The sequence below is a fragment of the Lipotes vexillifer genome, unplaced genomic scaffold (genome assembly GCF_000442215.2).
Source record: "Lipotes vexillifer unplaced genomic scaffold, Lipotes_vexillifer_v1.1 scaffold1442, whole genome shotgun sequence".
NCBI lineage: Eukaryota > Metazoa > Chordata > Mammalia > Artiodactyla > Lipotidae > Lipotes > Lipotes vexillifer.
The window spans coordinates 1774261-1800750 of record NW_006797379.1 but is presented as its reverse complement, the minus strand read 5'-3'; the positions used below and the strand labels follow the sequence as shown (position 1 = coordinate 1800750).

The window sequence follows — 26490 nt, the reverse complement described above, 5'->3', positions numbered from 1 at the left end:
CTTTCCTAATTTTTATCCTCACAGTTTCCCTAAGGAAATTAACAGGAGTAATCTCCTTAATTTACAGATTAGAAAACAGAGTATGAGAGTTGCCCAAAGTCCCACAGAAACTTTGGGGGTGTAGCAGAAGGGGGCTCTGGACTCTGCCTACAGCCATTTTTCCTGCAACAAGGCCCTGCTGCCACTAAGCTTATTCAGGTCTCCGGAGAAACACTAATGGAACAAGCAGTTTAGTCCTCTTCTAATGTGCTTCCCCCGCCACATGCGCACACACACACACCCAGGGGAAGCTTTAAGCTGTTCTTTCTTTCCTTTTCTAGGTGGGGACAAAAGGGTGGCCCACCTAGCACTATAACTGGGCCTGCTGTCAGCTTCACAGTGGGTTAGGAAAATGGGCCATGAAATGTCCTCATTGTTCAGGGCATAACAGTCCCAGAGCTTCACAAGCACCAAAAGCCGCAAGTCCAAAGACTAAGCTGAGCCTGCAGGTGACATGGGGGGACCAGGCTGTGATGACAGACCAGGAGGACCAATCTGTGTAATTAAAAGAGAATAAGGAAACTTCAGAAGAAAAGGCCCCCTTTCCAGGGCTTTCTCCACAAGTGAGGACAGCTACTGTCCCAGTACAATACCTCTAATTAACTATTTTCAATTAACCTACCAGCTCTCTTCTGAGAACACTCCCCCCCTTTGAAAAGGAGAAGCCCATGTGGGCCTTAGCAAAGGTCAATCCCCCAGACCACAGGCGTGTCCTTTCAGGTCCCCTGGGCCGAGACTCCATGGGTCCCTGTATCAGGCCAAAGGCTGGGTCACTATCAGGGACCTCAGCCACCTCAGGAATTCTATGATTCCAGAACTCTGAAACATCAGGCTACATGGCTTGTCCTCATAGCCCCACAGGTGGGTTCATCACCTGAACTCACAATGGCCACCTCTTTCATGAGGAAGGGGAGAGAATGAACAAAGCTCTTCTCCATGTCGAATCAGGCTTTAATGGTATCAGGAAAAGCTAAGATTCCCTGCATTTCTATCAAAGCAGATAGAGAAGGAAATGGGAATGCTTTGACTACGGGGGACCACCATTCTGTCATCATTATAAAATCCACCCCTGGATTCCCAGGTTCTGTCCTGACTCAAGTCCCAGGTGGACCTGGCCTCGCAGTTCTCTTGGGTCCACCCACTCAGCCCACTTTTCCTGCCAAAGGCCAACCCAGGGGGACACTCCTAGATACAAGGACCCAAAACGATCAAGGTAAAAAATCTCTTTCAGCTTGTCACTTGAAAAACTACCAAGACGACTGGCTCTCAAGTTTTAGATTTGGGGAATATTCTCATAGCATCATCTAACTTGTTTTTTCACGGCCATGGGCTTGAGAAGCATCATCAGTGATTTCTTGCAGTGCCAGCACCACCATCTATGCTCACTCACTCTAACATTACCTGTGCAAGGTAGACTCTGAAGATGATCTTGGACATGCTTAGACAGCTCCTTGCTCTGCATTTTAAAGCCCAGCATACCCCAAAGCAGAGTCCTAACTAGTCTTCAGTAAAACATGGTTCGGTGGTCAAAGTGAAGCAGGTTTCCTTACATAAGACATCTGAGAGCCTGCAAGACGCTAATTCATTTGTAAGTCTCTAAGAGAGTGCTAGTGCGTGCAGCTGTACCCAAAAGTCATTTGTCCAGACAGCCAACTTTCTCTCTCTCTTTATGTCCTAATCTCTCTCTTTCTCCCCCTTTTGTGGAATATTTTATAGGGCTACAATTGTGCACAACATGCGCTGGGAAATGCTGGCCAACATCTATCTGAGCTTGTTGCATCGTCTCCTCTCCAACAGATGGAAATATACAACAGCACTCTTTTATTACAACATGCCTTATACGTACAAACTTGGGCACACCAAGGTCCAACTCAGAACTTGTGAAAATAAGCACTGCGTACAATGGTGCAATGTGGCTGAACCCAGAGCTATCCTTGGAGCCTGGTGTATTGCACAGAGCTTGTACAATTCCAGCATTCTGCACCATGTGAATGGTAAACTCCTCTACGACATGAGAAAACTTCAGTTATCCCCACTTACATGGACTCTCTGACTTTTAAAAGGTACCTAAGGCTTTACGCCAGCAACATAAAAACAAAATAAAAAATCAAGTCAGATTTACAAGTGGGTTATGCACTATGCACAGTGTTTAGAACTCCACATCTTTTTCCCATAGAAACAAAGTCATAAGTGGTGATTAAGTTCCCAGACTAACCCATAATGCAGCTAAAACAAAGCACATCTGCAATGCCACCAAGTAAAAAACATTTTAAACAATGAAATTAAAGAACAAACAAATTTATTTATCAAGAACACTTATGCTCGGTGGTATACCCAGAGGGGGGCAGGGGGGCAGCCTGTGCCTAAGCAGGAAGGGGCATCCTGTAGAGAAGTGACAAACGATAATGAAGCCAGCAAAGTCAGGTGGCTCTTTATTTCACCACCTGCTGACAACTGAAAACAACATCAGTAATAAAATACTGCTCCTCTGAGGAAAACTGGGTTCAACAAGAAGTGAAGAAGTAGTTAGGGGTACTTGGAGCTATTAAGGAGGAGACCACGGCTTACCAACGTGGATTTTAGTGTAATTCTTTATTGTGCCCAACTTAATATCTATAACTAGAGTCGTGCCTGTAGGAGTCTTTTTTTTTATGCTTATCAACAATGATCCTGGTCAGTAGGGGTAAAACAGATGGAACACGGATGGAGAAACAGATTCTATGAGTTCAAGGAGCAAACATTAGAAGAGAAAGGAAAGGAGCTAAAGAGAACATGTGTATAATGTGAGAGGCCGTAGGTCTGAGAGGGAATTGCATGGACTGAGAACACTAAATCAGAAGAACCAAAGGCATCCTGCCCGAGATTCTCCCCAGGAGAAAGAAAAGGTGGGGAGGAGGAGGAGTTTCCTAAGAGAGCCACCAGGTGGAGCCACCATCACAAAACCACTTCAGGGATGGTCCTCTGGGTGGACTTGCGTGGAAGTCTAAATCATTATTCCACGCAACACTCATGACTCCACTGTTAATGCCTTATTACTAAGACACGGAGATTAAAAGGAGATAAATATAATAGAAGAAAAATTCTAAAAACAATTTTGTCAATGACCCACACACTAAAAGTTATAGAAAAAATATGAAAGCAACATCCCTCTAGAATGGCTTCTTTCCACCCATTTCACAACCACCCCTAAGCCCAACAGGCAGTACTACTCAGATAAGAAAATGGACAAGGGCAACATACTCTAACATCAATTACTGGTCCTAACACAGGCTCCTAAGAAAACAGAAATGCAGCCAAGGATCATTTACTGTACAAGATCTTTATGGCCCCTTTACTCTCAAACTTTCAAGAATGAAGGCCCACGGGTGCAAAAAAAAAAAAAAAAAAAAAACCCAAAAAGCCATAAATGCAGGTACAGATACATTCACACAGGCATATATATTATTGAATGCCTGTATATGATATTCATCCACATTCACTGCCAGATGGCGGGCTTTATTTTTATCTTCCCATGCGAAAGAATAGCTCAGGTGATAGCCAAGAGCTTCCACACAATAGTAATGCCTTCTCTTAACTCTTACTCTTCTATCTGTCCATAAAAGCCAGCAATCTAGGTAAAAATGACAGATGATTTGAAAACTTGAAGAAAAATCTGACCCAACACACCACATTTTCCGATTCCTAGTTAACTGGAGGTAACTCACATTTGCTTCTCCAAAAAGAAATTTGAAAGGAAAAAAGTCTTGTTTCTAGAAACAAATCCCCAGATCTCACATCTACCCTAAACAACAAAGCACTAGAAAACCAAAGTGGTTGACATTTTCCATCCTTTGTTTACAGTTTCATTTCAATAAAAGAGCCCACAGCCTATCAAGATCCATGCCACTGTCTCTGAGCCAACACAAGAGTGCCATGGCAGCACGTGCACATTTATGTACACACACACACACACTCACTCACTCACGTTCTGATGAATAGGCCAATGGATACCTCAAGGATATTATTTCAAGTTGCTAAGTAAATGCTAAAGACATGAAAGCTCGAACAAACGTTTCCCCTTCAGTACAGTCAAGGGAGGGAGGTCACTATGGCCGGATGTGTTTAGGGATTGAATGACAAGTGCTGAAACTATGAGAGAAAGAAAGATAAACAGTAGGTAAAATTCTTCTGACAGCTACAGGCAGCAGACCAAGATGGAGAGCCCTTCTGTGCGCAAACACTAGGCCCATATTATGTTGAGGGGCATGTATGTATCACCCATCAACACACAAAATGAATTCTGGAGAATTTCTGCACTAACTTCTAAAGCAACAATGTGTCACCAGAGGCAGAGCAGCTGTTGGTCTCTCTGTCAAGGAAAACTTTTGAATTAAACCCATCTGAAGGACTAAACACACGAGAAATGAGCCTCAAAGAGTCATGTTCTACAATCACAGTCATATCCACATACCAATTTAGAAAGCAACTCTCCCCCATCTCAACTTGAATCTTATCTCATGGCGTCAGTGCTATACCTGTTACAAATAATATCCTTTAAGCCATCAGATCTTTCAGCACTAATCTCTGGAAGGGGCAGTAAAATGCAAATGCATAACAAACCTTAAATAAAGATGGCAAAAGCAGATTATCTTTCAGAAGGCAGATGCCAGAGTAGCAGAGCGACTTAAAAAGATGATTATAAAATACATTGTATATCAGGAGAGCATAACAACAACAACAACAACAACAACACTAGTAGCAAAGAATAATAAATGTGCAAAATACAATAGAGACTTACCAAACACTGAATTCATGATAAACTGGAAATAGAAACAAGGACATATAAAGCCAACCAGAAACACGCAGAGTGGCTTCACGTTCAGAATGACAGAAGTAAATAAGAGACATATCCCCACCTTGCCAGGAAAAAGATACAAGGAGTGTGCAGCACTTTCTCAACATTTCCCAAGTGATACAATAGACTGGAACTGCTTAGAGGCAGGACCAGCTGGTGTTTTGTAGTTTTTCTATCTTCCCCAGCACCTAGCACAGGGCCAGGGCCATAGTAGGCACACAGTAAACATGTGTAATTGAACGTCTGTTAGTACCCACCCCAAAGTGAGTAAGGAACAATGTCCAAAATTATAGGCAGCAGGAGGGGTTCAGAGAGAGGCAGCTTCCCCATGAGGTCTGCTAACAGTGCAAAAACTGGGTAACTACAGCCCTGAAATAGAAGCTGATCTTCACGCAGGCCAGCAGGGTATTGATTCCAGCCTGGACACTTAACTTATCACATGGATAAAGTTGATTGGGAAACCCTTATAAGGATGAAACCAAAAGATTTTTTTATTCCATTTTACTTCAAGTAGAAAAGAGTCCATATTCAAATGAACAAAATCCTCCGTGCTCATTTTTAAGGATATATTTATTGTATTTGCTGTTAACTGCTAAAGTACCTATTCTGTTCAATTTTGGTTTGAAACTCGAGGTATGAATATCTTAAAAAAAATTCTTCCACATAGCAAAGTTCCAATTTAGAAGGGCCCATCACTCTCTTATATGGGTTCAATGATAGAAGAAACAAGAGAATAAATCATTCTCAGAAGGAAAGAGACAACCTTTTTCTTTCTGGTTCATGAGAACGACTTCTGGCTCTAAGAAAAAATTTTAGATTTTCTGGCTACAATTTGTCAACATTCTGGAGTCTGGGATAACTTTAGGATATACAACATCCATGCTGCAAGTTTAAATTTAAAAATGACCTCTTAAGCCTTGCGGAAAGCTTGTCTTAACCAGGAAGCTCCTTCACTGTGACTTGGGTAAAGCCCAGAGAAGTGGCCAAGGGTGAGGGCAGACATAACTGTCCTTAACAGTGCTAATGTCTGGAATATATAGCTGATGGCTGCCAAGCCAACTGGATGATCTTCTCCCTCTCTCTCTCTCCCTCTCTCTCTCTCTCTCTCTCTCTCTCTCTCAATTTCAGTCACATCTTTTTTCTCAAATAAAAAGCCTGTGGAGTCATTCCAGTACCTCCCTAAATCAAATCTGTAGAGATTTGCAAAGGTTAAAGCTGAAAACTGAAACTAATCGGTCCCCAAACTAATGTTTCCATGGTCCTGGCCTTTTCTCTAGGCTATGAATAGCCTCCTTCAAATGTAGAATACCTTTTGACCTTATGCAGGTGCCTGGGGAGGGCGAGCTCATCCCACACTGTGAGCTACTACAACCCATTCACCCCTGCTGCAAAGTGAGGCACGTCCCCAACCCAAAAATCGCTGGACACAATTGGGCAAACTTCTTCAGCTCAGTGTATCTTAAGTTCAGGACACAATGAAATGGTTCAATTTCAGACTTTGCATAGAAATAGACTTCAATCTTTCTTTATTAAACCATTGCTAAGCCTGCATCAAATGATATGGCCCATATAAAGTGAACAGTCATCTCATCTTTGATAAAGATGAAGAAAAAGAACCTGTGTTAATTCTACCAAATTCACACAGGGTCCAAGGCTGAATCACAAGGTGGACTCATATACTACAAGAAAATCCCATGTTAGTGAATCAAATTAGCCTGTTACTAAACTCTGAAAGCAACTTCCCTCCATAACAACAGCAACAGACAAAAACATCCAAGAGATTTCTAGGGACAAAGCCTGATGGAAACAAAGGGAAGGAGGAGGCTTCGGTCATTTATGATAACTCATAAAACTTGAAAAATTAGTTGGACGGAAGTGTTTACAAGTGACTAGAATCGTCCCACAGATTTAGCCTCTGATCCTTGTTTTAAGGGGGAGAAAAAGTGGTTTTTCACTGATTTGGGGTGGGAAAAAAATGTAGCTTTTGAGCTCAGCACAATGAACTATTTATGTGGCCTGACAAGGCCAATCAATCCAGCCTGCTGTTTATTATAAGGAGCAGTAGGATATTGTTAGCTCTGGTGGGTGGGGGCGGGGCCAAAGACGGCACTGGCCCTGGTACACAATTCTTCCCTTCAACTGGAAATTTATGTGTGGCCCAGGTGACCCGGGGGTCAGTATGAAGCCTGGGACAGAATGAAGATGGTTTATTATGTGTTTCATATTTACAGGACGCCCCCATGTGCTATGGTCTCAGAGCCACTGGCAGATTATGACCTAAGAGTAAAAAATTGGTCATAATCAGGCTGTAGGCCTAAGGTGGAGGCTTAGAAAGAAAACATTAAGTCAGTAAGCCGGTCCCTTTAATGCCATTTTCTGGTTAATGAAAAATTCTGTAGGGGACCTCAAAGGTCAGATTTTTCGTCGCAAAGAGACAATTATCTAAAAAGTTCAATTCCTTCACTGATTTAAAGCTCTCAGGTAATTTTGTCGAACTTACCTGGATAATCACCTTTATTCGTTAACTTAATTAATCCCTTATCTTGTTAAATTAATGAATTACCTTAATTCTCTTATTTGCTTTACAAAAACAAGGCTGGCCAGAGAGGCCTTGCCGCTGGTCTACGTGTGTGCCATTCCTCGGCCCACTGACCCAAGGAGCATCAGGAGAAACGGGAGAGGCTCAGATCAGCAAGGGAACTCTAGCTCTCCAAGTCCAACGAGGGCAGGCCTCAGGAGTTCTGGAACCTATTTGCAAGAATGCAGGAGGTGCTCTGGGGGATGACTATAGTTTTAGAGCTAGGTAGGCCTAAAAAAATTCTTAAAATGGGAAATCCCCTCCATTGGCAGGATGGGGTTTAAAAAAAAAAAAACAAGAAAAGAAAGAAAATCCTATAGCTGCTAAACAGTGTGGGCCTCCAGCCAATATTTCATCTGAATAATTCAAAAAAGGAAATGTAACCCAGGGCAGCTGGAGGGGGTAGAGGAAGAAGCAGGAAGGAAGAGAGACACAAAGCTCAAGTCTCAAGCACTATGATCAATGGACAGTTTATTGGACAAATTCTTATGCAGCCTAAATTTGATGAAAGATTAGCTGTTCTTCCCCATGGTTATGTAAACTTGCCTTTTTTTTTTTCTTTTTAATGGAACTCTTTGCTAATACATTTCCGGCTCCTGCTTTTGAACAGCTCTATGTTTCTCTTTAAGGAAGTAATAAGCCCCTGAAAAGCCTGCAGCTGAAAGCTAATCTACCTCGGGCGTGCTCAGTGTGCACCGGGCCTGGTCCATGGGGAGGGTGGGCTCGGGAGAAACTGAGGCAATCCAGTTTCCATTTTAGTATAGAATTGAGTCGGGTTGTCTCTGCCATCTTATAGAATCTCTCCTACCATTTCACACAACAATGTCACAAAGGGCAGATAGGGGAGAAAACAAAACTCCAACAAGCTGACACCTGAAAAATCTGCCTTGAGGCCTCAGAAGGGGGAAACAAGATGGTGAAAGCTTTCCTGGTTAGACACATGGATGGATGAGCTATATCTCTGTAAATACTGCCTCCTAAACCGAGAGAGACAAGGCGGAGCCCAGCGGTTACAGAGAGAAAGACCCTGCTAAAGCCTGCCCTTACATTAAAAAGAGAGCATGGCCAGACGTGCCCGGCTCAGCTGGCACCACAGTGTTCTCTGAAGTCACCCTTCAGCCAAAAAAAATAGATATGAAAGCGAAAGCTAAAGTCCTAGAAAAATCATCATTTACAAATTTAGTCTACTTTCCCACTGTCAAGAAAATTTTTTTTATTAGTTCCCTTTAGTATAGTTATTGTATCGTTACTTGCCGTGTGTGTGAGTGTGTATGTACCCAAAATTTATACAAAGATCAAAACCAAAAGGGCAAAGCCCATTCAATTTTCCAGCAAATGCAAAATGTGATACAGTTCACCCAGAAGTTCCCAGTTTGGGTTTGTGTGTGGGGAGGGGCTCTTTCTTCTTGGCCATACCTCTCCTGTTGGTTCTTAGAATTGTTTCAGAAGACAGCAACGCATTTCCACTGGACACTTCGTGCATGGGCTTTTCTGGAGCTTTGCTGGAGAGAGGGTCTTTCTTCATCTCTTTCTTTATTTCCTGTGAGGACAGAGAAAAGGAAAACAAGATTGTAGTTTAACATTTTAGAATGTCTCTGACTATGTTAAGCTTCAGCTTTCTGGAAATGAACTATAGTGACCTCAACTCAGCATAACATTTTATTTTATTTTATTTTATTTTAACATCTTTATTGGAGTATAATTGCTTTACAGTGGTGTGTTAGTTTCTGCTATATAACAAAGTGAGTCAGCTATACCTATACATATATCCCCATGTCCCCTCCCTCTTGCATCTCCCTCCCACCCTCCCTATCCCACCCCTCTAGGTGGTCACAAAGCACTGAGCCGATCTCCCTGTCAGCAAAACATTTTTAAAACACCATTTCCTGTATGTTGTAGTTTGTTTTCCTTACATTTTTTAGATAAGCACCTGGTCCTATAAAATGTAATAATGTCCAATACAATGCAACCTTCTGTGACTATGGTCATTCCAAGGGATCAAAAAGGCCACCGTACAGCTCCAAATGACAGCCTGTTCTATTTTTTGAACAATGACAATCTTTGGCCAAGCAGAATCGCCCCTCAAAGGCCTTCTGGTTTCTATTCTTCCCAACAGGGGTTTAAAGAAGTATATTCCCAAATCACCATTGTGCTCACAATTATGCTAAACCCAAAAGAAGATGATTTAAGTTCATTTACAGTTACCAAGTTCCTCTGGCTTTTTAATCCCTCAGAGAGAAAAATATAAAAGATAATAAAATAAAATAAAGACTATCATTCTAAGCCAGGGGTCGGCAAACTAAGCCCACCACATGTTTTTGTAAATAAACTTTCATTATAACACAATCCCCTTCATTTCGTTTAGGTATTTCCTATGGCTGCTTTGATGCTACAACGGCAGAGTTGAGTAGTTGGAAGAGACATCCAAGTCAAAACTACCTGGCCCTTTACAGAAAAAGTTTACACTAGGTGGTCTCTTATCAAAGCTCCATTAAGATCTGGATTTTTAAAACCTGATGCCTGATACAATTATTTCAAATTATTGATATTTGAATAATTTACATAATTTTTTTCAAAAGCATTAATAGCCGGAAATGATAGTAACTCACAAAGTGCAGATCTGGGCAGGGTGGGTTCTGGGCCTGTCTGCATCCATGATCACACTGACTTGGGAAAAAGAGAAAGCTAAGGGGCTAGAGCCAAAGCGCGGCTGGGTGGCAGGAAGGACTCAAAGATGAGAGATGTGTTCTCTAGAAAGAGCCTGGGACAAGAATTGGACATGGGTCCTTCTATGAATGAACATGAAGATGGAAAATTTGGTGGGAGGCTACAATTTGGCCTGGGCAGAGGTGGAAAAAACAGAACAGAAGCTTGTCAAAACATAGCCACCGCCTGGCAGCTTCCTACACACCCGAGTGCTAGTTACCGTATCCAATTCCCCGATCGCTGGCTCTGTTCACAACAGCCTCGCCCTCTCTCCCTCATGAGGGCCTCACCGGAAACCAGCAACTGCGGTTGGTGCTCTGCTGGGTTGAGAGTTTCAGCTGGCGCCCCAGGCCAACCCAGCACAAAGCGGTGTGCATGCGTGTGTGTGTACCCGCACTCCCACCTCAGAAGCCCCAGCACCTGCTAGAACAGCAGTTGCTGGGGGTTTCTGCAGCCTCACAGGCAGATGGCATCAGGGGACAATCTGCAAACATTGCCAGCCTGAGCCGCATGAAAGGATGCTTTCTTAGTGATGGCTGCCAGCCTGCTATGGCTCTAGAAGTAAACAAGGCACCATGGGGCCTCATTCCCCAATCGTTGCTTCTTTGGGGGTAGAGAAGTTGCTCAAACATCACTCTCCACTGTAGGGCGGGTATGACTGTGCAAAGACAAATTTCCCACCTAGACACATAACGCAGTGATACAACATCCAATTTTGCCAAGGAGTAATTCAGAGAAATTCAGTGGGTTGCAGGTGACATGGTAAGCACTTGCTTAGCACTAACCACGATGCAGTTAGGCAGAGGTGAGGGGGTGCAGATGTTTGACAGACTAGGGTAGTCACTGGAGAAGGCCTGAGAAGCTATGGTTGCCAAGAATGTTCACACCCAAGGCTTCAGAGCAGCAACCCGTGAGCTTTGAAGGACTGATCTCATCATGCAGGTGCTTAAGGGCTGAGAAACCAGCAACAGGAGAGAGGCTGCTTCATAAGTTTCAGATTCTGTTGTCCCCCCAATGATTGTTCCCATTTGCCAGATACACAAGCCTCATGATGACCTAATTTCTTAAGTTGCTTGTTAGGTTCAAGCAGGGAGAAGAAAACTTAAAATATGCCCTGCATTTTTCCAAAGAAACCAATCAGACATGTAGGCATGGCGGGGCATCCTGAAGACTCTCCATGTGCCCAACACCCAGGTACACCAGGCTCAACGCAGTCCCACCCAAACCCAACATCGTCCCTCCAACCAGCCCCTTCTCTGGGAGAGACGGGCGCTATCTTGCTTGACAGCCCATCATCAACCCACTTACCCAGGCTGGAAAACTCAGTGTTAACCTTCATATCTAATCAGCCACCCAGTTGGGCTCTATCTACTTCCTCAATCTGTTTCTCTCCTTCCTCCCAAGCTGCCTTAAAAACATGAATACCAGGCAAGGAACCTGAATAGACATTTCTCCAAAGAAAATAGACAAATGGCCAATAAGCACATGCCAAGATGCTCAAATCATAATTCACTAGGGAAATGCAAATCAAAACGGCAACGATATAGCCCTTCATTCCCACTAAGATGGCTAGGTTTTTTGGGGGGGGGTTTCTAAAGGAAAACAAGTGTTGATGAGGACGTGGGGAAACTGGAACCCTTGTACACTGCTGGTGGGAATGTAAAATGGTGCAGTCACTGTGGAAAACAGTATGATGGTTCCTCAAAAAGTTAAACACAGAATTACGGTATGACCCAGCAATTCCACTCCCAGGTATATACCCCAAAGAGTTGAAAGCAGGACCTAAACAGATACTTGTATGCCAACATTTACTGCAGCATTATTCACAATAGCCAAAAAGTAGAAACAACCCAAGTGTCCATCAACAGATGAAGAGATAAACAAGATGTGGTATATACATACAATAGAATATTGTTCAGCCTTAAAAAGGAATAAAATTTTGATAATGCTACAACGTGAATGAACCTAGAAAACATCATGCTAAGTGAAATAAACCAGACACAAAAGGACAAATATTGTCTTATTCCACGTATATGAGGCACCTAGAATAGGCAAAATCATAGAGGCAGAAATTGACTAGAGGTTACCAGGGAGTAAGGGGATGGGGGACGAGAGTTAATGTTTAATGGTTATGGAGTTTCTGTTCGGGGTGATGAAAAGTTTTGGAAACAGACAGTGGTGACGGTTGCACAACGTTGTGAATGTAATTAATGCCACTGAATTGTACTTTTAAATGGTTAAAATGGCAAATTTTATGTTACAGATATATTTTTACCACAGTAAAAAATACACATGAATACCAGCTTACATTTGAGAGCTTGCCATGTGCCAAAGTTTCCTCTAAGAGCTGCACCTGGATTGCAACTTTTAACCTGCATAACAGCCCTATTCACAGATGCACACGCCAAGTCACAGAGAGCTAAGGAAATCTGTCCGAGGTCAAACAAGCAGGCACCAGAACTGGAACTCAACCTGCCTAGCTTCAGAGCTCATCTCTTAACCACTCTTACCCCCAAGTCCTGCCTGCCTCCAGTCCCTCCCCTCCCCTCTCAACCTCCACACTGCCTCAAGGGACACTTTCCTAAAACAATTGTCTGCTCTTGTCACTTTCCTACTGAAACCCTCCAGTTACTTCCAAAAGACCACAGGGCAAGCTCTTTCCTTCAAAAAGTTTTCGAATTGCACAGCAAGCCACATGTCCCTGTGTACTCACTTCTGGCTCAAACCATCTGACATACATGCTGACTCCAAGGTACCAATTACCACGCAAATGCAAGGTAGGAGTGCATTTTTTGAACACCCTGATGCTCACAGACATCTGATGTCATGGACTCCTATTGGTAGGCTCCAAAGATAGGTGACGATGCCGGTAATGACACAACCTAACACTGGCAAGGCCTTATATAAATTAAAGTGCTTTAACAGATCTTTTTTCGCCTGCTCCTCACAATAACATTGTCATTTTGTTACTGAAAGAAATCCTGATTTTTCTAGACTGATATATTTTTTCAGACAAGAATCATGAGACTCAGTCAGAGAGGATGCAAGACCATCAAAAGGCTACAAGGCTAGTAAGGGGCAGGGCAGGCCGTGGGATCCAGCTGCAGGCCTTCTACGCAGAGCTCTCTTGCTTACACCTCACCTCCCAGGAAGAACCAGTGTCATGGCTATAGCAGGGACAGTCAAAATCACCCCACTCGTGGCTCCAGTGGAAAATTTCACTTTTCTCCACATCTAAAGAACCTAATTTATTGCTTTATCCATAAGCCCACAAGTACAAAGGCTGAAATCCTTGAAGACCCTTATCATCCACACAAAAAAGCTCTTTGCTGCAAAAGAGGGTGGACTTGGCAGTGCAGTAACTCCTGTCTGCCTACAGCTGCCAGCATCCCTGTACCTGGAGCTCTCCGAGGTTCTGATCCAGGTCATGGGACTCTATAGACTTCCTGGGTATGAGCATTCCTTGCCCCCAACCCTCAGTCTCAGCTTTCTAACCACAAGGCCTAGACTTTTGACCATTTGTTAAGAACATGGATCCTACTATCTCAGTGGCAGAGACTACGCCCCGGACCAGAACTGTGGGCCAAGGGGGCTTACAGAAATTCATACCTGTCCACATATATAAATCAGCAATGATTCTACTTGCTTTAAAACACAACAGAATAGTCGGGGTATCAGCAAACCTCTTTAGGAGGTAAAGGAAACCCAGTTTACCTCAAATCTAATGCCTTAACAATGGAAACTCGGCTTGTACAGTAAAACTGAGGCCATCAATAAACTATCGATGCTCCAATGACACTCAAGCTGTTGTCGCAAGGACCCCCCCGAGTGAAAGGAGAGGAGAATTCACACCATTTCTGCTTCCCAAAGCAGTATGCTGATCAGAATCTGAGATGGCTTACCCACATCTGGAGGCCAAAAAGCCCCAATAAAGCCACTCTAGCAAAAATTCTCTCTGACACATTTAGCAGCCTGCAAACAGCAGCCTCACTGGGCAAAGGCATAATTTGTACACAACTGGAGCTAAACTAGCATCGTCTGTTTTCTGGTAAGTGGAATTGCCTGGATGTGGCTGGTAGCCAAGCCCAGTCAACTACCTCTTTGCCTCTCCCTCCCCCATCCATTACATACTATACAGGTGCTAGAGGGTTGGCTCAGTTGAACCTTAACTTCTTTCAATTAACCAAAATACTACACAGTAAAACATCAGTGAAGGTCTGGTTGGGGGGCCCCTCCCTCCTCTCATCCTTTATGTTTTCTACCAACCTTGACACAAGTTAAGACAGAGGTATCACAGTGGATGGAAAGAACGCTCCTGTGAGTCAAAACACCAGAACCAGTCCTGGCATCATCATTTATCAGGTGGGTGACCTTGCGGGCAATAGCGAAAGCCTCTAAGCAGCTCTTTTGTCATCCCTAAAAGAAGTCTAATGCTAAATGCTTTGGCACAATCACAGAGGTGTCTTCAGGATTAAAGAGTGAATTGGAGAGTAGTATACAAATTGATTACTTATTGTCATTATTAATGTCATCATTAAATAGTAAGTGCTACAAAAAAAAGAGAGAGATCTACACATAGTAACACAGATGAATGTTCACAGTCAGAATGCTGAGTGAAAGAAGCCAGACCCAAGAGATCACATACTGTACAATTCCATTTATGTGAAGTTTAACAACAGGCAGAACTAATCAACGGTGAGCGATCTCAGAATAGCAGTTACCCTTGGGAAGGTTCTGACTGGGAGGGGTACAAGACAACCTGCTGGGAGGATGGAAATGTTCTACAGTTTGGTCTGGGTGATGGTTTGCACAGGTGTACAAACACCTAAAAATTCATTGAGCTGCATTTCTAAGATCTCTGCACTTCACTGTAAGCTATTTCAAGGTAAAAAGAACAACATAAATGGGTAAACCAGAAGAATACAGATTCTTTTCAATCAAAATGTGCTAATATTTCATCCTAGGAGGTCAAAAACCGGAAAAGCTAGTGCTTGGGTGTTTTAATATTCATCTCAGGGGGTGGAAAGCCTTCTGGGATCAATATTAAGGGGATAAATGGTCAAAACATGCCAGATGCACCCTACCAAGTAGGTGAACCAAGGGGCATCTCATCTAATTGACACAATCAGCTGAGTGGCTCGGCTCCCTCCAAGGCGCCCCTCCTCTCCACCTCAGCTGCTTTCCTCACATCTCACAATAATTCCTTCTCTCCTGCCACCAAGAATACAGGCACACAGAGCAGGCTGGTGCCACTAATACCAGGGGAGCTCGGTGATGCCCTGACCAGCAAGAAATGATGGTCCCGGGCTTCCCTTGGCATTAGAGTGAGGCTGGGCAGGGTCCCCTAAAGCTCAGGGCTGATGCAGGGCAGGGAAAAGAGGCATCGTTTGTCAGCCTGCCCTCAAGCATGGTCTGTTCCTTTCTGAAGGGTAAGGTTTCCTTTAGAGCTAGATGTGGGTATGGGATCACTAGTACTAGTGCCCCCTACACTAGTTCATGGAAAATCTTTCTGCAAAATTACCACTGGCAGGAGATAAAAGGAAGTCACCAAAAACAAACCTTACCCCAAATCTACTGATCAAGAGAGTTTTGAATAGATACAGAATCCTGAAAGAGCACAGCGCCAGCCCGCCCCCGTCACACACACGCATGATATCTTTCTGCCCGCTCTGCACACAAAGGGCAAGTTTAAGAAGCAAGCCACCCCATGAACATTCCCTGCTCGCAGAGACTGTGCTTTCCCAGCATTTGGCTCCCTTCACAATAGGCTAGTCAGTCTCAAAACACCTGGGAAGACACGGCAAGTATCCAGAAAGGAATAGTAGACACCGAGGGAGCTTCAGCTCTACCTGTAAGACTCCATTTCTTTAAAAAAATACATCTCATTATCACAATTTTTTTTTTTTTTTTTTTTTTTTTGTGGTACACGGGCCTCTCACTGTTGTGGCCTCTCCTGTTGCGGAGCACAGACTCTGGACGCGCAGGCTCAGCGGCCGTGGCTCACAGGCCTAGCCATTCTGCGGCATGTGGGATCTTCCCGGACCGGGGCACGAACCCGTGTCCCCCGCATCGGCAAGCGGACTCTCAACCACTGCGCCACCAGGGAAGCCCCACAATATTTTTTGAAATACCCATGCCGCTGAACCACAAAATGCGCCAAGTTCATTAGAAACAATTGCAAAGAAAATGTATATAAAATATCTGAAGTAAATATGGCAAAATATGAGGATATGATAAAGCAGAGTGGTGAGCACACTGGTATTTGTTATTCAGTTTCTTTTTCCAATGCTTGAAATATTTCATAACTTCCCCTGAAAAGTACAAAGTGAAACCACATTGATGTCTCATATCACAATGGCTTTCTTACATTTCCAAATTTCATTGCCACTTAGAAAAGTGCTCTGAAATATCATCATAAAGACACCTAAGATATTTTCAGCTCAAAACTATTTTTTTTTAAAGTAACAGGATACCTATTGTTATGTCTCTATGTAAATCTTCAACTGCATTATCTACACTATTATATATTTGTAATATTATCTCCCAAGAATCACCAACAGCACAAGCCCAGGCAAGAGGCTCTCGACCTGCAGGATGGGAATGAATGCTGCAAAGAGCTCAGCCAGTGCTAGATTCCGGACAAATATAAGACCGGCTACCTTCATGTTCCGAAGAGATGACATAGCTTCCTGATGTAAGACACAATTACCTGCATGACAGTCAATGCCTTTATATATGCCCATGCCCTGCTAAACTGCTAGATTATTACCATTGGATCAAAGGGTATCAAAACTAACCAACTGTTTGTACATGCTTTAGTGAGCACTTAATAAATATTTGTCAAATGAATGGCCAATTTCGCAGATATGCGAAAGCTCTCTGGGCAAGATAGCTATCTACAGGCAAGGGGGAGTATTTTCAATTCAGCCCAAAGCTATGACAACATGGAAATCTGTATCATCCCTACAATGATACAACTGGTGCTCACTGGATCACAATCAACTTCTCACCTAAGAGGATACAGATCTGGCTTAAGAGTGGTAGGAAGAAGATAGAGTAAGAAAATTCAGGGCTTCCCTGGTGGCGCAGTGGTTGAGAGTCCACCTGCCGATGCAGGGGACACGGGTTCGTGCCCCGGTCCGGGAAGATCCCACATGTTGCAGAGTGGCTAGGCCCGTGAGACAGGGCCGCTGAGCCTGCGCGTCCGGAGCCTGTGCTCCGCAACGGGAGAGGCCACAACAGTGAGAGGCCCGTGTACAGCAAAAAAAAAAAAAAAAGAAAAAAGAAAAGAAAAGAAAATTCACAGAGTGCCGCAACGGGAGAGGCCACAACAGTGAGAGGCCCGTGTACAGCAAAAAAAAAAAAAAAAGAAAAAAGAAAAGAAAAGAAAATTCACAGAGTGCCTCATTTATTTAAACAAGCAATACCATTTCTTTTTAGACTATGAATATTAGATATTCAAAATAAATTTACTCATTTAAAAAGTAAACCTTAATAACACTAGAAGAAAACATGAGAGAAAGATTTTTACAATCTCAGAGTGGGAAAGACTCTTTGACACTGACACAGAATCCAGAAGCCACAGAAGAAAGGGTTGATGAATTACAGAAAACTATAAATACAACACAGAAAAAAAAGGTTTATCAAGAAAGACAAAAGTCAAAGCACGAGAATATTGCCTGTTATAAAGACAGACCTCTTTCCACAAAGTATCAGCAAAGAGATCAATAACCCAAAAAAAAAAATAGCAAAGGACAATTCATAGAAAAAAATGACTCAAACACATGAAAAGATGCTTAACCACGCTCATAAGAGAAATGCAAATTACAGTGGGATTCATCTGACCATATCTGAGCAGTACTCACCTCACAGAACAACCCTGAATCCTTTTGGCTATTTTCTTAAATGAAAATTGTAGCATTTATACCTTCTGTGTTAGAATGTTTACACAGCACGTAGCACAGTGCCTGGCATACAACTGGTACTCACACAGAGAATAAGTATGAGAGACACAGAGAACAGCAAGCACAAAACTCTCCAGAAGCTGACAGTCTACATAGGGAGGGATGTAAATAACTTCTTAATTACGAGATACCTTTTTTCTTGATATTAAATATCATAAAGTTTCTCAATGGACCTCTCTGATACCCAGTGGATTTCTTAGCCCTACTGATATGCAAGATATAGTTTTTATCTGTCATATCGGCAACAATCAGAAAAATTGGTAATGTAATGTTGGCAATGATGTAGAGAAAGATACCCACTTGTACTTTCCACTGAGAGTATAAACTGATGTATAAATTAGTACAACCTCCGTGGGAAGCAATGTGGCAATTATCTATCAAAATTTTAAATGCCTACACCTTTTGACTCAGTATTTCCACTTCTAGGAATTTAAACTGCAAATACACTTGCACATGTGCAAAGTGGCATATGTACAAGATTAATGGTTACAGCATTGCTTAACTTAGCAAAAGACTGAAAGAATGTAAACGTGCGTCAGTAGAGAACTGGTTCCATGAATCCACACCATGCAACTCTCTCCAAGAATGAGGCTGGTCCATAAGTGCCAATAAGAACATACACCGAGACATGTTACTAGGTAAAAAGCCTAATAATGTATGCAAGCATTTGTGTGAGTTTGTATGCATGCCTCACTGTGTAATACAGAATAACAAACTGATAACTGAGGCCTTCAGAGGGGGAAACAGGGTGGCTGAGAGACAGGGAAAACATATTTTGTCCCTTTTAATTGGTACCATGTGCCTTTGTTAGCTAGACAAAATTTTAACTGACTTAAAAATTAATAATTAAAATGTGTTTAGTATTTCCCAATCATTAGACTATTGACTGCTACTTTTTCTGCAAACAAGGGATAAGTTGACACTGCCCCCTAATATAATTTGATTATATCATCATTTCCACTGCTAATTTGAAAGATCCCAACATAACCAGTCGCAGTGAGAGCAGTATATATGAACAGATACAAAGCTTTAAAGAAAGCTCTTCAGTCCATATATTTCATCAAGAAGGGGACACAGGAAAGTTAAGATGTGAGAGAAATCATGCCAGGCCCAATAATCAATTGTTTTTTCAATTATTTCATACAAAATTCAATATTATGGAAATATAATTATAATTAATGGCATGACAATAACCGATAAAGACAAATAAAATGCATATAAAGAGGCGATATTAAATCTTCCTTGTAGTTTTATCATGGGGAGAATACATTCTGCTTTGGTGCCCAGAGTTCAAGTTACAAGAGTTAAACAGTTTGGGATTGGTTAATTATACTCAAAAAGGTTAATTAAACAATGTCAAATTGAGCTCCCCAAGGAGTGGGCACTTTCTCCATCAATCTCTTCCAGAAAAAATTTTAAATGTTTCTGATAGCATCATACCTACTCCATGAAGCAGTACTATCTGAAACACAAATTATTGGGTGTTTTGCTAGGTAAACAGCTCACTCTTGAAGAAAAAAAGACGAAGGGACATCCAAGGTCCAACAGCCATTTCTTCCATCTTTTTTTCCTGTCGTCTTTTTAACAGCTTTGATGATGATTAAGAGCCTGTGCGTCTGTGGCCCTTTGCTGGATTCCCGGCCACAGCACTGACCACTGTATGAGTCCAAAAGTCTCTCTCTCAGCTACTTTGTAAGTGCCTCAGGGGTAAGAAATAGGTCTCACTCATCTTTCATCCCCAGACACTCAATAAAGCTTGGCCAGCAGGCACTCAATAGATGCTAGCCATTATCATTAGCTCTATCATTCTTTTAACCATTATTTGAGTACCTACTGTGTGTCAGATATAAATGAAAACAGTACATGCATCTAGCTGAATGTTAATTTTTACAGTCACAACCACTTCTAAGACTAATAATTTAATGGAAAAATACAAGGCAATCTACCTGAGAACGACTTCAGAGTAATGATCGTCAAGATGATCAAAGAACTCGGGGGGAGAATGGATGCACAGAGCAAGAAATTAGAAGTTTTTAACAAAAATATTTTACAAAATATAAAGGAAAACCAAACAGAATTAAAGAATACAAAAGCTAAAATGAAAAATACACTAGAAGGAATCAATAGTAGATTAAATGAGGCAGAAGAACAGATCAGTGAGCGAGAAGAAAGAGTGGTGGAAATCACTGCTGGTGAACAGGAAATAGAAAAAAAGAATGAAAAGAATGAGGACAGTTTAAGAGATCTCTGAGACAATATCAAGCACACTAATATTCACATTATAGGGGTCCCAGAAGGATAAGAGACAGAGAAAGGGCCTGAGAAAATATTTGAAGAGATAATAGCTGAAAACGTCCATAACCTGGAAAAGGAAAGAGTCACCCAAGGCCAGGAAGCACAGAGTCCCATACAGGATTAACCCACCAAGGAATACACCACGACACACTGTAATCAAAATAACAAACATTAAAGATAAAGAGAGAATGTTAAAAGCAACAAGGGAAAGCAACAAATAACATACAAGGGAACTCCCACAAGGCTATCAGCTGATTTTTCAGCAGAAATTCTGCAGACCAGAAGGAAGTGGCACAATATGCTTAAAGTGATGAAAGAGAAAAACCTACAACCAAGAATACTCTACCCAGCAAGGCTCTCATTCAGAGTTGATGGAGAAATCAAAAGCTTTACAGACAAGCAAAAGCTAAAAGAATCCAGCACCACCAAACCAGCTTCACAACAAATGCTAAAGGAACTTCTCTAGGCAGAAAAGAAAAGGGCACAACTAGAACCAATAAAATTACAAAATGGAAAAGTTCACTGGTAAAGGCAAACAAACAATAAAGGTAGGATATTATCCACACACAAAGCTAGTAGGCAGGTTAAAAGACAAAAGTAGTAAAATCATGTGTATCCACAATAAGCAGTTAAGGGATACACAGAACAATTACATGTAAAATATAAAATCAAAAATAGTAAGTAAGGGGAGGAGAGTACAAATGCAGGGTATCTAAAAGGTCTCAGAAATTAAGAGATCAACAACTTAAAACTAGTGCATAAAAATATAGACTCCTATACAAAAACCTCATGGTAACTGCAAAACAAAAATCTGTAAGAGATGTGCACACAAAAAAGAAAGAGGAATCCAAATATAACAGTAAAGATAGTCATCAAGTCACAAGGGAAGAGAACAAAAAAAAAAAGGGGGGGGGGAAAGACCTACAAAAACAAATCCAAAACAATTAACAAAATGGCAATAGGAACATACATATCGATAATTACCTTAAAAGTAAACGGCCTAATTGCTCCAACCCAAAGACACAGACTGGCTGAATGGATACAAAAAGAAGACCCATATATTTGCTGCCTACAAGAGACTCACTTCAGATCTAGAGACACATACAGACTCAAGTGAGGGGATGGAAAAAGATATCGCATGCAAATAGAAGTCAAAAGAAAGCTGGAGTAGCAATACTTATATCAGACAAAACAGACTTTAAAATAAAGACTGTTACAAGAGACAAAGAAGGATGGTAGATAATGGTCCAGAGAGAAAATCAATAAGGAAACACAGGCCTTAAATGACACATTAGACCATAAGGACTTAATTCATATTTATAGAGTATTCCATCCCAAAGCAGCAGAATACACATTATTTTCAAGTGCACATGGAACATTCTCCAGGATCGATCACATGCTGGGCCACAAAGCAAGCCTTGGTAAATTTAAGAAAACTGAAATCATATCAGCAAAAAAAGCATGTTTTATCAGCAAAAAAAGCATCTTTTCAGACCACAATGCTATGAGGCTAGAAATCAACTACAAGAAAAAAACTGCAAAAAACACAAACATGTGGAGGCTAAACAATATGCTACTAAACAACCAATGGATCACTGAAGAAATCAAAGAGGGATTCAAAAAAATACATAGAGACAAATGAAAATGAAAACACAATGATCCAAACTCTATGGGACACAGCAAAAGCAGTTCTAAGAGGGAAGTTTATAGCAAAACAAGCTTACCTCATAAACAACAAAAATCTCCAATAAACAACCTAACCTTATACCTAAAGCAACTAGAGAAAGAAGAACAAACAAAACCCAAAGTTAGTAGAAGGAAAGAAATCATAAAGATCAGAACAGAAATAAATGAAATAGAGAGTTTAAAAACAACAGAAAATATCAATGAAACTAAAAGCTGGTTCTCTGAAAAGATAAACAAAATTGATAACCTTTAGCCAGACTCATCAAGAAAAAAAAAAAGGGAAAGGGCACAAATAAATAAGAAATGAAAAAGAAGTTACAACCGACGTCACAGAAATTCAAAGGATCATAAGAGACTACTTCGAGCAACTATATGCCAATAAAATGGATAACCTAGAAGAAATGGTCAAATTCTTAGAAAGGTATGATCTCCAAAGACTGAACCAGGAAGAAATAGAAAATATGAACAGACCACTTACCAGTACTGAAATTGAATCAGTAATTTAAAAACTCCCAACAAGCAAAAGTCCAGGACCAGATGGCTTCACAGGTGAATTCTACCAAACATTTAGAAAAGAGTTAAAAATCTATCCTTCCTAAACTATTGCAAAAAATTGCAGAGGAAGGAACACTTCTCAACTCATTCTATGAAGCCACTATCACAGTGATACCAAAACCAGACAAAGATATCACACACACACAAAAAGAAAATTACAGGCCAATATCACTGATGAACACAGATGCAAAAATCCTCAACAAAGTACTAGCAAACTGACTCCAACAATACACATAAAGGATCATACACCATGATCAAGTGGGATTTATCCCAGGGATGCAAGAATTTTTCAGTATCCACAAATCAATCTATGTGATACACCACATTAACAAACTGAAGAGCAAAAACCATATCATCTCAATAGATGCAGAAAAAGCTCTTGATAAAATTCAACATCCGCTTATGATTAAAAACTCTTCAGAAAGTGGGCATAGAGGGAACATACCTCAACAAAATAAAGGCCATAAGTGACAAACCTACAGCTAACATCATACACAATGGTGAAAAGCTGAAAGAATTTCCTCTAAGATCAGGAACAAGATGCCCACTCTCACCACTTTTATTCAACATGGTTTTGGAAGTCCTAGCCACAGCAATCAGAGAAGAAAAAGGAATCCAAATTGGAAAAGAAGTAAAACTGTCAGTGTTTGCAGATAACATGATGCTGTACATAGAAAATCCTAAAGACACTACCAGAAAACTACTAGAGCTCATCAATGAATTCAGTAAAGTTTCCTAGAGTAATGGAAATAAAACCAAAAATAAACAAACGGGACTGAATTAAACTTAAAAGCTTTTGCACAGCAAAGGAAACTATAAACAAAACGAAAAGACAACCTATGGACTGGGAGAAAATATTTGCAAACAATGTTACCAACACGGGATTAATTTCCAACATATACAAACAGATCATACACCTTAATATCAAAAAAGTAAACAACCCAATCTAAAAATGGGCAGAAGACCTAAATAGACATTTCTCCAAAGAAGACATACAGATGATCAACAGGCACATGAAAAGATTCTCAATAGGGACTTCCCTGGTGGCACAGTGGTTAAGAATCCACCTGCCAAAGCAGGGGAAATGGGTTCGAGCCCTGGTCCGGGAAGATCTCACATGCCGCGGAGCAACTAAGCCCGTGCGCCACAACTACTGAGCCTGCGCTCTAGAGCCCGTGAACCACAACTACTGAAGCCCGTGTGCCTAGAGCCCGTGCTCTGCAACAAGAGGAGCGACCGCAATGAGAAGCCTGCGCACCAAAAGGAAGAGTAGCCCCCGCTCGCTGCAACTAGAGAAAGCCTGCACAGCAATGAAGACCCAACGCAGCCAAAAATTAATTAATTAATTTTTAAAAAGATTCTCAATATCGCTGATTATTTGAGAAATGCAGATCAAAACTACAATGAGGTATCACCTCACACCAGTCAGAATGGTCTTCAGTAAAAAGTCTACAACTAAAAAATGCCTGGAGAGGGTGTGGAGAAAAAGGAATCCTCCTATGCTCTTGGTGGTAATATAAATTGGTGCAGCCACTATGGAGAACAGTACGGAGGTTCCTTAAAAAACTAAAAATAGAGTTAGTTACCATATGATCCTGCAATCCCACTCCTGGGCATATATCCAAAGAAAACTCTAATTCAAAAAGATACATGCACCCCAATGTTCACAGCAGCACTGTTTACAATAGCCAAGACATGGAAGCATCCTCAGTGTCCATCAACAGATGAATGGATAAAGAAGATATGGTATTATATGGTGTAAGATATACACCATCTCTTCTCTACCATATCTACAATATTCCATTGTGTGTGTGTGTGTATGCACACACACACACACACAATGGAATATTACTCACTCATAAAAAAGAATGAAATAATGCCATTTGCAGCAACATGGATGGACCTAGAGATTATCATATTAGTGAAGTAAGTCTTAAACATAAGACCTGATACCATAAAACTCCTAGAAGAAAATGTAGGGAAGAAAATCATCAATACTGGTCTTGGCAATAATTTGGGTACAAACAACTAAAGAAAAAAAATGGGACTACCACTCAAAAGTTTCTGCAATGCAAAAGGAACAATTAACAAAATCAAAAGACAACCTACATAATGGGAGAAAAATTCTGCAAACCATATATCAGATAAGGGGTTAATCTCCAAAATATATAAAGAACTCAGTCAACTCAAAAAAAGCAATCTGATTTTAAAATGGGCAGAAGAACTAAATAGACATATCTCCAAAGAGGACAACAAAATGGCCAACAGACACATGAAAAGATGCTTAACATAGGGGAAATGCAAATCAAAACCACAATGAGGTACCACCTCACACCTGTCAAAATGGCTATCATCAAGAAGACAAGGGGGCTTCCCTGGTGGCACAGTGGTTGAGAGTCCGCCTGCCGATGCAGGGGAAACGGGTTTGTGCCCCGGTCCGGGAAGATCCCACGTGCCGCGGAGCGGCTAGGCCCATGAGGCATGGCCGCTGAGCCTGCGCATCCGGAGCCTGTGCTCCGCAACGGGAGAGGCCACAACAGTGAGAGGCCCGAGTACCAAAAAAAAAAAAAAAGAAGACAAGGGACAACAGGTGCTGGCAAGGATGTGGTAAAAAGGGGACTCTCATACACTGTTGGTGAGAATCTAAAGTTGGTCCAACCACTATGGAAAACAATATGGAGGTTCCTCAAAAAATTAAAAATAGATCTACCATATGATTCAGCAATTCTACTTCTGGGCATATACCCAAAAGAAATGAAAACAGGATTTCAAGAGATATATTCACTCCCATGTTTATCACAGCATTATTCACAATAGCCAAGATTACAGAAACAACCGAAATGCCCATTAGTAGATGAATGGATAAAAACTATGTGGTGCATATACACAATGGAATATTATTCTGCCACGAGAAAGGAAGATATCCTGCCATTTGTAACAAGATGGATAGACCTTGAGCATGTGATGCTAAGCGAGATAAGTCAGACAAAGACAAATACTGTATGATATCACTTATAAGTGGAATCTAAAACTTCAACAAGGTCCTACTGTAAAGCACAGGGAACTATATTCACTCTCCTGGGATAAACCGTAACGGAAAAGAACATATAAAGAATGTACATATGTGTATAACTGAGTCATTTTGTTATACAGCAGAAATTAACATTATATTGTAAATTAACTATACTTCAATAAAAAATAAATTAAAAAAATAAAGATAAAAAAGTTAAACCTATAAAAAACAGAGAGTAAAATGATGCTTGCCAGGGGAATACGGGGTGGTGATAAGAGTGACAGTGTTTAAGGGTACAAATTTGTAATGAGAAGTAAATAAGCCATAGAGACCTAATCCATAGTATAATGAATACAGACAATAATACTGTACTATAATTATGTAATGTGATAAATATCGCTACACTGGCCACCATATTACAATACACAAATGTATCAAAGTAACACGTGTACACCTTAAACTTACACAATGTTACACATCAAATTTATTCAGTTTTTAAAAGGGGCAGTGCTGGGTGAGGACTGATTACTGGGCAGTCCTCTAGCCAAGCCTGACAGTTACAGCACGCTCTGCCCACAAACCGTGTACATTCCTAATGCTGCCCTTCCCTTGCTCCAAAAGGTCAACTTCCATAAACTGCCATTTAAAAGAGGAAAGACAAGGAAAATGACCATAGAGTAAACTTCCAGAAGGGACTAGTGTGAGAGCCAACGATTTGAAAGCCACTCCCAAGTAAAGAAATCCTTGAATTTTTACCAACAAAAAAGCACCTGTTTACTGGTTGTTGAAAGATTGTTTACACACATTTCCATCCAGGATC

General features: G+C 41.3%; 1 protein-coding gene across 2 annotated transcripts in view; it reads right to left on the bottom strand.

Annotated features, from left to right (window-relative positions):
- The window catches only part of SH3KBP1 (SH3 domain containing kinase binding protein 1), a 358145-nt gene that overhangs the window by 203264 nt on the left and 128391 nt on the right, over positions 1–26490 (bottom strand). For both annotated transcript variants that reach the window (XM_007469312.1, XM_007469313.1), the window contains one exon: positions 8868–8991. In XM_007469312.1, the coding sequence (XP_007469374.1) occupies positions 8868–8991 (124 nt within the window). The remainder of the gene's footprint in view (positions 1–8867; positions 8992–26490) is intronic.